Source organism: Odontesthes bonariensis, chromosome 13, assembly GCF_027942865.1.
Source record: "Odontesthes bonariensis isolate fOdoBon6 chromosome 13, fOdoBon6.hap1, whole genome shotgun sequence".
Taxonomy (NCBI): domain Eukaryota; kingdom Metazoa; phylum Chordata; class Actinopteri; order Atheriniformes; family Atherinopsidae; genus Odontesthes; species Odontesthes bonariensis.
In genome coordinates, this window is record NC_134518.1 from 37,656,477 (window position 1) to 37,668,131 (window position 11,655).

Genomic DNA, 11,655 nt, shown 5'->3' on the forward strand with positions numbered 1-11,655 from the left:
GCTAAAGGTTAAAGACACAAGTCAAAGCTGCGACACTGAAGGTTAAAGACACGAATCAAAGCTGCGACACTGAGGGTTAAAGACACGAGTCAAAGCTGCGATGCTGAAGGTTAAAGACACGAATCAAAGCTGCGATACTGAGGGTTAACGACACGAGTCATAGCTGCAATGCTGAAGGTTAAAGACAAGAGTCAAAGCTGCGACACTGAAGGTTAAAGACACGAGTCAAAGCTGCGATACTGAAGGTCAAAGACACGAGTCATAGCTGCGATGCTGAAGGTCAAAGACACGAGTCAAAGCTGCGATGCTGAAGGTTAAAGACACGAGTCAAAGCTGCGATACTGAAGGTCAAAGACACGAGTCATAGCTGCGATGCTGAAGGTCAAAGACACGAGTCAAAGCTGCGATGCTGAAGGTTAAAGACATGAGTCAAAGCAGCGATGCTGAAGGTTAAAGACACGAATCAAAGCTGCGATACTGAGGGTTAAAGACACGAGTCAAAGCTGCGATGCTGAAGGTTAAAGACACGAATCAAAGCTGCGATACTGAGGGTTAACGACACGAGTCAAAGCTGCGATGCTGAAGGTTAAAGACACGAGTCAAAGCTGCGATGCTGAAGGTTAAAGACACGAGTCAAAGCTGCGATGCTGAAGGTCAAAGACACGAGTCATAGCTGCGACGCTGAAGGTTAAAGACACGAGTCAAAGCTGCGACACTGAAGGTTAACGACACGAGTCAAAGCTGCGATGCTGAAGGTTAACGACACGAGTCAAAGCTGCGATACTGAAGGTTAAAGACACGAGTCAAAGCTGCGATACTGAGGGTTAAAGACACGAGTCAAAGCTGCGACACTGAAGGTTAACGACACGAGTCAAAGCTGCGATGCTGAAGGTTAACGACACGAGTCAAAGCTGCGATGCTGAAGGTTAAAGACACGAATCAAAGCTGCGATACTGAGGGTTAAAGACACGAGTCAAAGCTGCGATGCTGAAGGTTAAAGACACGAATCAAAGCTGCGATACTGAGGGTTAACGACACGAGTCATAGCTGCAATGCTGAAGGTTAAAGACAAGAGTCAAAGCTGCGACACTGAAGGTTAAAGACACGAGTCAAAGCTGCGACACTGAAGGTTAAAGACACGAGTCAAAGCTGCGACACTGAAGGTTAAAGACACGAGTCAAAGCTGCGACACTGAAGGTTAAAGACACGAGTCAAAGCTGCGATACTGAGGGTTAACGACACGAGTCAAAGCTGCGATACTGAGGGTTAACGACACGAGTCATAGCTGCAATGCTGAAGGTTAAAGACACGAGTCAAAGCTGCGACGCTGAAGGTTAAAGACACGAGTCAAAGCTGCGACACTGAAGGTTAAAGACACGAGTCAAAGCTACGACACTGAAGGTTAAAGACACGAGTCAAAGCTGCGATACTGAGGGTTAACGACACGAGTCAAAGCTGCGATGCTGAAGGTTAACGACACAAGTCAAAGCTGCGATGCTGAAGGTTAAAGACACGAGTCAAAGCTGCGATACTGAAGGTTAACGACACGAGTCAAAGCTGCGATACTGAAGGTTAACGACACGAGTCAAAGCTGCGACACTGAAGGTTAACGACACGAGTCAAAGCTGCGACGCTGAAGGTTAAAGACACGAGTCAAAGCTGCGACACTGAAGGTTAACGACACGAGTCAAAGCTGCGATACTGAAGGTTAACGACACGAGTCAAAGCTGCGACACTGAAGGTTAAAGACACGAGTCAAAGCTGCGACACTGAAGGTTAAAGACACGAGTCAAAGCTGCGACACTGAATTTTAACGACACGAGTCAAAGCTGCGATACTGAAGTTAAAGACACGAGTCAAAGCTGCGATACTGAAGGTTAAAGACACGAGTCAAAGCTGCGATACTGAAGGTTAAAGACACGAGTCAAAGCTGCGACACTGAAGGTTAACGACACGAGTCAAAGCTGCGACACTGAAGGTTAAAGACACGAGTCAAAGCTGCGATACTGAAGTTAAAGACACGAGTCAAAGCTGCGATACTGAAGGTTAAAGACACGAGTCAAAGCTGCGATACTGAAGGTTAAAGACACGAGTCAAAGCTGCGACACTGAAGGTTAACGACACGAGTCAAAGCTGCGATACTGAAGGTTAAAGACACGAGTCAAAGCTGCGATACTGAAGGTTAAAGACACGAGTCAAAGCTGCGATGCTGAAGGTTAACGACACGAGTCAAAGCTGCGATGCTGAAGGTTAAAGACACGAGTCAAAGCTGCGATGCTGAAGGTTAAAGACACGAATCAAAGCTGCGATACTGAGGGTTAAAGACACGAGTCAAAGCTGCGATGCTGAAGGTTAAAGACACGAATCAAAGCTGCGATACTGAGGGTTAACGACACGAGTCATAGCTGCAATGCTGAAGGTTAAAGACAAGAGTCAAAGCTGCGACACTGAAGGTTAAAGACACGAGTCAAAGCTGCGACACTGAAGGTTAAAGACACGAGTCAAAGCTGCGACACTGAAGGTTAAAGACACGAGTCAAAGCTGCGACACTGAAGGTTAAAGACACGAGTCAAAGCTGCGATACTGAGGGTTAACGACACGAGTCAAAGCTGCGATACTGAGGGTTAACGACACGAGTCATAGCTGCAATGCTGAAGGTTAAAGACACGAGTCAAAGCTGCGACGCTGAAGGTTAAAGACACGAGTCAAAGCTGCGACACTGAAGGTTAAAGACACGAGTCAAAGCTACGACACTGAAGGTTAAAGACACGAGTCAAAGCTGCGATACTGAGGGTTAACGACACGAGTCAAAGCTGCGATGCTGAAGGTTAACGACACAAGTCAAAGCTGCGATGCTGAAGGTTAAAGACACGAGTCAAAGCTGCGATACTGAAGGTTAACGACACGAGTCAAAGCTGCGATACTGAAGGTTAACGACACGAGTCAAAGCTGCGACACTGAAGGTTAACGACACGAGTCAAAGCTGCGACGCTGAAGGTTAAAGACACGAGTCAAAGCTGCGACACTGAAGGTTAACGACACGAGTCAAAGCTGCGATACTGAAGGTTAACGACACGAGTCAAAGCTGCGACACTGAAGGTTAAAGACACGAGTCAAAGCTGCGACACTGAAGGTTAAAGACACGAGTCAAAGCTGCGACACTGAATTTTAACGACACGAGTCAAAGCTGCGATACTGAAGTTAAAGACACGAGTCAAAGCTGCGATACTGAAGGTTAAAGACACGAGTCAAAGCTGCGATACTGAAGGTTAAAGACACGAGTCAAAGCTGCGACACTGAAGGTTAACGACACGAGTCAAAGCTGCGACACTGAAGGTTAAAGACACGAGTCAAAGCTGCGATACTGAAGTTAAAGACACGAGTCAAAGCTGCGATACTGAAGGTTAAAGACACGAGTCAAAGCTGCGATACTGAAGGTTAAAGACACGAGTCAAAGCTGCGACACTGAAGGTTAACGACACGAGTCAAAGCTGCGATACTGAAGGTTAAAGACACGAGTCAAAGCTGCGATACTGAAGGTTAAAGACACGAGTCAAAGCTGCGATGCTGAAGGTTAACGACACGAGTCAAAGCTGCGATGCTGAAGGTTAAAGACACGAGTCAAAGCTGCGATGCTGAAGGTTAAAGACACGAGTCATAGCTGCGATACTGAAGGTTAAAGACACGAGTCAAAGCTGCGATACTGAGGGCTAACGACACGAGTCATAGCTGCAATGCTGAAGGTTAAAGACACGAGTCATAGCTGCGATGCTGAAGGTTAAAGACACGAGTCAAAGCTGCGACGCTGAAGGTTAAAGACACGAGTCAAAGCTGCGACACTGAAGGTTAAAGACACGAGTCAAAGCTGCGATGCTGAAGGTTAAAGACACGAGTCAAAGCTGCGATACTGAAGGTTAAAGACATGAGTCAAAGCAGCGATGCTGAAGGTTAAAGACACGAGTCAAAGCTGCGATGCTGAAGGTTAAAGACACGAGTCAAAGCTGCGATACTGAAGGTTAAAGACACGAGTCAAAGCTGCGATACTGAAGGTTAAAGACACGAGTCAAAGCTGCGATACTGAAGGTTAAAGACACGAGTCAAAGCTGCGATACTGAAGGTTAAAGACACGAGTCAAAGCTGCGATGCTGAAGGTTAAAGACACGAGTCAAAGCTGCGATACTGAAGGTTAAAGACACGAGTCAAAGCTCCGATCCTGAAGGTTAAAGACACGAGTCAAAGCTGCGACACTGAAGGTTAAAGACACGAGTCAAAGCTGCGATACTGAAGGTTAAAGACACGAGTCAAAGATGCGATACTGAAGGTTAAAGACACGAGTCAAAGCTGCGATGCTGAAGGTTAAAGACACGAGTCAAAGCTGCGATACTGAAGGTTAAAGACACGAGTCAAAGCTGCGATATCTGAAGGTCAAAGACACGAGTCAAAGCTGCGATGCTGAAGGTTAAAGACACGAGTCAAAGCTGCGATGCTGAAGGTTAAAGACACGAGTCAAAGCTGCGATACTGAAGGTTAAAGACACGAGTCAAAGCTGCGATGCTGAAGGTTAAAGACACGAGTCAATGCTGCGATGCTGAAGGTTAAAGACACGAGTCAAAGCTGCGATGCTGAAGGTTAAAGACACGAGTCAAAGCTGCGATACTGAAGGTTAAAGACACGAGTCAAAGCTGCGATACTGAAGGTTAAAGACACGAGTCAAAGCTGCGATGCTGAAGGTTAAAGACACGAGTCATAGCTGCAATGCTGAAGGTTAAAGACACGAGTCAAAGCTGCGATACTGAAGGTTAAAGACACGAGTCAAAGCTGCGATACCGAAGGTTAAAGACACGAGTAATAGCTGCGATGCTGAAGGTTAAAGACACGAGTCAAAGCTACAAGTCAAAGCTACGAGTCAACCTTCTGAACCTGCTGCTCCTTTAATCCCCCCCCCCACACACACACACACACCTCTGCATTCTGGTTGGACGCCGCCGCTCTCGGCTCGGATCAGGTTGGTTTATTTAAGTCCTCTAAGTTATGGATCAACTTTGCCAGACGGAGCATGTTTCCTCCTCCAGTCCTCAGGCCGGTCCTCCTCCTCCTCTTCCTCCTCCTCCTCCTCCTCCTCCTCCACCTCCTCCACCTCCTCCTCCACCTCCTCTCCATCCTCACCCCTCCCCTCCCGCATGGCTCACCTCACCTCCGCCCGATCACTCACCTCCTCGTTACCTCGCCTCCTTCCTCACCTCCTCCTCTTCTTCCTCTGCTCCCATAGGCCCTTACTCATTCTCTCCTGTCCATATGGTTTCTGCAGTCAAACAGAAGAGCGCCTTCGCCCCCGTCGTCCGGCCTCAGACCTCCCCGCCCCCCACCTGCACCACCACCAATGGCAGCAACCTCCAGGGTGAGCATCCCACCCCCTCCTCCCCCGGCCGTCCACATCTGGCCTGACCTCCAGCGTCTCTGTACTGATAATGTCTGCACTCAGAGGTCAAAGTTGATCCATAACTTCTGGCGCTAAACAGATTTTTATTGGCGTTAAACACGACTGCACTTTTCTTTTTTTCCTTCCACCGAAGCTTCTTTCAAATCTGCATCAATCTTCATCAAAGAAACCTCCAAACAATCGATCAGGAGCAGGTTAAATGTTGGATAAATGTTGGATAAATGTTGGATAAATGTTGGATAAATGTTGCATATCCTGTTTGTTTCACAGTGTTGAACAGCGGGAGTATTTCCTCTGTTCCACATGAGATGATGTGGCTGAAAAACTGATAAAGACGTTTCTGATATTACACAGTAACGGCTCCATGTTTCATTCAGTTTCATGAGGACAATTAGAGCTAAAATAAAGTGTCTTTCACTGCAAATCTGCTGCTTTTTTCACTATTCTTCAGACAGCAAACATTTTAGGCCTCAGAATCAGGAAGATGTTCAGATGTTCAGCAGAAGCACGGCTTCATTTTCAGATAAATTTGTTAGAAGAAGACATTTTACGCCTCATCCTGACTGAACGCGAGCGAGCGATTGATAAAAAGTGATCAGATTATATATTATGATTGTTATTATGATTACAATGAATTCAATTCAATTCAATTTATTTTTATTTATATAGCGCCAAATACAACAAATGTCATCGCAAGGCACTTAAATAATAAAGTCCAATTCAAGCCAACTGGAATTCAATTAATTGTAATCATAATTATTCATAAAATAATCCAATTCATTGAATTCCAATTGGCTTGAATTGGACTTTATTATTTAAGTGCCTTGCGATGACATTTTTATTTGCTATATAAATAAAAATGAATTGAATTGAATCAGAATGCGTTCAATCAGCCTGTCCCGACATGCCGCGAGCGATGGCGCCGACACCTTATAAAATCGCCTGCGCTGTCTCTATCTGGACGACATTTCGCGGCGGCGTCCCGCCCATAAACACTTCTTATTGGTTGAAATGAACACGCTGCTTCCTGTTGACAAGCTAGTTAGCAACAGGTTAGCTAACTAGCTTAGCATCACTCGGGGAATAACGAACGAGGAGAAGCTGATCTTTACCGTGGAACAGCACCCGATTAGCCTGGGAATTCCCATGCTGCTTTGCGCGCAATTTCATTCTCACTGCAAAGGCAGCCTGGAAACCACCGCCCTTATTTTTGCCTGAGTTAGGGAACCAATCACAGAACGGGGGGGGCAGCAAGATGATGACGACGTCTCTGCGCGACACCGAAGCTTGTAGAGTGTTAATCCAACATGGCAGCGGACACAACGTTACCGTTCGATGCAGCCTTAGAAAGTGTTTTAAGTAGCTTAGAACGCAAGTTTACTTTTACAAAAGAGCAACGTTTGGCGTTGAAAGATTTCTTCCTCGTCGAATTTCTGTCGCTCTACATACGTCATCTGGTATAAGTGATACAATCGGCTATGAATCGCGCGCAAAGCAGCATGGGAAGAACCAGACGCCATTTGATAGACATTCGTAGCGCCCAATAAACGGCTCTAGGCATTCGTAAACCACGCCTCAAATACGAGAAAATGCACACCTAGTTCCCAGACCACCATCTCATCCAGATGTGGACCCCAAACACCCGAACCACAAAGATCTGAACCCAAGGGAGCCGGAGAACTCGGTGTTTTTAAGTCAGTACTTTCTGAACCAATAGAATCGTCACGCTGCATATCAGGACGCCCTCGTGAATTTTCGTTGTCGTATCGCGTGAGTTTCGCTCGCTTTCAGTCAGGATGAGGTGTCAGGGTTACATTAGGTTACTCTCTGACAACCTTGAACTGGATTACATTTGGTGGAGTTGGTCAACGGTTCAGAGAGGTCGGCCATCACTGGAGAGCAGAAAGCAACACATGTCCAAAAGTAATCGTGAGATGACGAAATTTTTGTCATCATTAGAGAATGGTTACTATGAAGTAACGTTTTCCCTTCTGGAATTTAAAGTATTGGACTTTAATACTAAGCTCTGTTTGCTCTGGAGCTTAGTATTAAAGACCAAAGACTTTGGTGCTGCCCACTCCAGGTTCTAGATACCTACTCGCCCTGAATAAATTGGCTGAAATTACGAAAAAAACATGAAAACCAGACAGTGGTTTCGTAAATCTGCGGTCAGGATGAGGTGTTAGGCCCAGAATGATGTGAGCTGTCGATGGAAGCGCTAACCGAACGTGTGTGCTGTGTTTCAGCCATGGCCGGCCTCATCGTGCCCCCCATGTGAGGAGGACGCCGATAGGACCCCGCCCGACCCCGAGGCCACTCCACCCCCCGCCACCACCCTGAAGCTCCACCCACCCAGTCAAAGATCAAAGATCCTTCCCATCATCCTCCACACCGCCCGCCCGGACCCTTCTGACCCCACGGCGCCGCTTCAGAGGACGTCCTGATGGACGTGACCCCCCCCCCCCGCCCCATGTGACAGGAAGTGGGCGTGTCCACCCAGAGCTTCTGTTCGTCTCCAACCTGCCGGGAAGCTGAAGGAATATTCAGAGATTTTTTGGTTTCTTTTGGGACAAACATTAAAAACATTAAAGCTGGAAATATTTTTTTTAAAGAAGCGGCCGACGGGCTGCAGCCGGCGTCCTCCGGAGCAGGAAGTTGGACGGCGGCTCGGCAGCCGGTGAACAGAAGAAGAAGAATTATGGTGCAGAAATCTGACTTTGGTGGCGTTTTTCTTTCATTTGTCCTGTTGGGAGATCATAGTTTCAGAGTTTCTGACTTCCTGTTGTAGCGTCACACAGTGGCCGTTTCTCAGTATGCGTACTTTTCTGTGTGTTCTCGTGTACTTCTGAAACGTCATCACCGAAGGACCAAGTACTGTTCCAATTCAAAGTACGCATCCAGACAAGTACGCTCCACATCCCCGGATTTGTGCTGGCTCCGCCCATTTTATCGAGTTTGCTTCTGTGGTGACTTCAGACAGCTTGCTATCCCAGAATGCAGTGCGGCAAGAGCGATGTGTACTTCTGACAAGTCCATACTTGTAAGCACACGAGTACGGACTTGGGTATTGAGAAACGGTCCAGATCACATCAGATCCTTCTTCTTCTTCTTCTTCTTCTTCTTCTCTAATGCGCTGATTTAATGCTTCTTTTGTCCAACTACAGACTGTAACAGGTTCCTTTAACTTTCAGGAGTAAAAGGAGCTCCAGATCCGCTGATTTCCTCGTGTAAAACAGAGATTTCAGCGGAACGAAAGGTTCTGGTTCTTTAAAAGCCTCCAGAACCTAAAAGTCTCCAGAACCTGGAGCTAAAAGCCTCCAGAACCTGGAGCTAAAAGTCTCCAGAACCTGGAGCTAAAAGCCTCCAGGACCTGGAGCTAAAAGCCTCCAGAACCTGGAGCTAAAAGCCTCCAGAACCTGGAGCTAAAAGTCTCCAGAACCTGGAGCTAAAAGTCTCCAGAACCTGGAGCTAAAAGCCTCCAGAACCTGGAGCTAAAAGTCTCCAGAACCACTGAAATGATTATGAATCATCTTCTAAAAGTTTATTCCAGGCCACAGAAAAGTGTTTCAGGCCCTAAATATTCCCTTTGCCTGTAAAAGCTCGGTTCAGACTCCCCAACAGAAGCTCTGGATGGACCCTGAACCAGAACCAGAGTCCAGAACCAGAACCAGAACCAGATCCTTTTTCCACAGCCCTGAAAGGCTCTGATGAGCCTGGCGTCTCCGGGCGCTTCCCTCTCTGTACCATAGCTTCTAACCATGTCTGTGTCTCACGCTCTGAGAAGGCGGAGCCTGCAGGTAGGCGGAGCCTGCAGGTAGGCGGAGCCTGCAGGTAGGCGGAGCCTGCAGATGCTCCACTAAAGCTGGAGCTCCTCACTATGCTTCTTTTCTTTTGGACGCGTCTCTTTCTTTAACTCAGTGAACTCGGTGAACTTGGTTCACCGTGTCTTTAACTTTTAACTCGGTTCTGTTGGGGCGGGCGTTAGATTGAAATCACCTTTAGATACCAGGTTTTCTTCTTCTTCTTCTTCTGATTGTGCTTATTTTCTATGTATTTATAAAAACATGTTTTTGGGGAGTTTCTTCTGTGATTTAGGCCTGAACGATAGTCTGAAATATATATGTAAACACATTTGATGTCTTAATAACTTTTAGATATTGTAAAAAGAGTGAAAAAGTGAGAGGAATGAACCTTTTGTAAAAAGCAAAACAAAGTCTCGGTGGTCCCCCTGTTTTTGGAAGCAGGACGTAAAACAGCTCTCATCACTTTTTGTATAAAAAGGCTTTCCGATACGATATTTAACTTTTTGTAAACGCCATGGTTTGTGTTTCTCCTGGTTCTTCTCGTCCTCTGTGTATTATTGTGAGATGTATAATCATGGTTATTTCTTAATGCACTATTTTCTGTTGGGGCACTTAATAAGAAGCAACGCATCTTAGCAAAAAAAGAAAAGTGAAAAGATAGAAGAATATGCAGCGATATGTTTTCTTTGGTCTTCTCCATCCTCGTCATGTGAAACTTTTATATCTCAGAACTGAAGCCGCCATCATGTCCCTCCTCCCTTCCTTTGGGACCAGGCGGACCCTCGATCTTTATGTTTTATCCTTCTCAATGTTCGACCCGATCCTCGGTGAGAATGGGCCACCTGAATGAAAGGAAACCGGCGTCGGGGTTGATGGTGCTGTTCCCGTCGCGGCTCGCCATCTGGACCGTCTGATTATGCAACTCTGTTCCTGTTCCGGACAGCGAGCTCCAGGCTGCCGTAGAACCGGTCCAGTTCTTACGCTCAAAGGCTGTGTTCCAAACCGCATACTATATGCTACATGCTACATGCTACATACTACATTCTACATACTACATACTCATCGATCAGACAGTATGCAGAGCGTTTACCCACAATGCATTTGGCTCCTGCCCGAGCTGAAATCAGCCGGCCTGAAGCTGATTTCTCTTAAGCTCTAAACTCTGTAAACTTTTGCAACATTTGAAACATTTTCAGGTGAGAAAGTAGTCGTTTAGATCCCCAACGTGTTGAAAACCTGACAAAATACCGGCTGTTTACCATTTTGTTCCCATGAACTCGGCGCTACTAAAGCTAGCCGCAGTGAGCTAACGCACTTCCTGTTATATTCACAAAATAAAATACCCGTTGCCTTTTATCATAGGGAAAGCCATTACCATACAATTGGTGCTTTTGTTTTGAAAACAGGAAGTGAACCTACCCTCGTTGTAGCTAGCTTGAAACTGCTGTTTTAAAAGGAAATGACGATCGGTGACGTCACGTTACGTTGCATCTTGGGTAGTTTGAGTATGAGTAGTAACCTCATGATGCATACCCAACATTTAGGAGAATCTAGTATGCATCCGGGAACTTCTCGCTTACTCAAACTCGCTTACTAACTCAAGTTAGTATGAGTAGTAGGAGAAGTATGCGGTTTGGAACACAGCCAAAGTCTCTCGTTCCTTCGCTCCAGCTTCGGGTTCTGCAGCCGTTACAGTCGGGCCAAAATTTGTGAGAATGACACAAATCTTCATTTTCCCAAAGTTTGCTGCCTCAGACGTTTCTTTCAAAGGTTCTGCGGCTCGTCCCGGCTGCTGTCGGTCAGCTTCTGACCCAAACCGACTGATGGCGCCGCTCAGCTTCCCTCCTCCTGACAATCATTCTTCAGATGCCCCGAACAGCCCTGCGGGGGCATCAGAGGAGAGAACCGCCCCGCCTCAGCCGAGGTGATGGAGAAATGGGTTCATCTTCCTGACAAAGAGGATCAGAACGTTCTGGAGTTTCTGCCGTCAGAAACACTTTAATTCATTCATATTTGTGTCATTCTCACAACTTTTAGCAATAATTGAACGACTTGTTAAAGACGAGATCCGTCGAGTTCAACCAAGACGAGCAGAAAAGCTTTCAGACTCGGTCATACGGAGAAAACTTCAACGTGTCTTTGTTATAAGAAGCGAAGCTCCGAGAAAGTTTACATCATATATATATATATACTTATATAAATATTTATATATATATATATATATATATATATATATATATATATATATATCTATATCTATATATATATATATATATATAAGTATATAAATATTTATATATATATATATATATATCTATATATATAGATATATATATATATATGATGAATTCACAGGAAAAACGGTTATTAACTGTTAAAAGATTATTTACACGACACCAAAATCACCACAGA

The 11,655-nt window shown here is 45.8% G+C and overlaps 1 protein-coding gene across 2 annotated transcripts in view; it reads left to right on the forward strand.

Moving 5' to 3' along the window:
- Positions 1–11,411, forward strand: part of LOC142398062 (transcription factor COE3-like) — a 209,725-nt gene extending 198,314 nt beyond the window's left edge. Inside the window, exons 15-16 of one of the 2 annotated variants that reach the window (XM_075482026.1) lie at positions 5,309–5,398; positions 7,687–11,411. In XM_075482026.1, coding sequence (XP_075338141.1) covers positions 5,309–5,398; positions 7,687–7,718 — 122 coding nt within the window. In that variant the 3' untranslated portion in view covers positions 7,719–11,411. The remainder of the gene's footprint in view (positions 1–5,308; positions 5,399–7,686) is intronic. The other variant, XM_075482027.1, reaches the window with a different exon arrangement.
- The last annotated feature ends 244 nt before the right edge of the window (positions 11,412–11,655 follow it).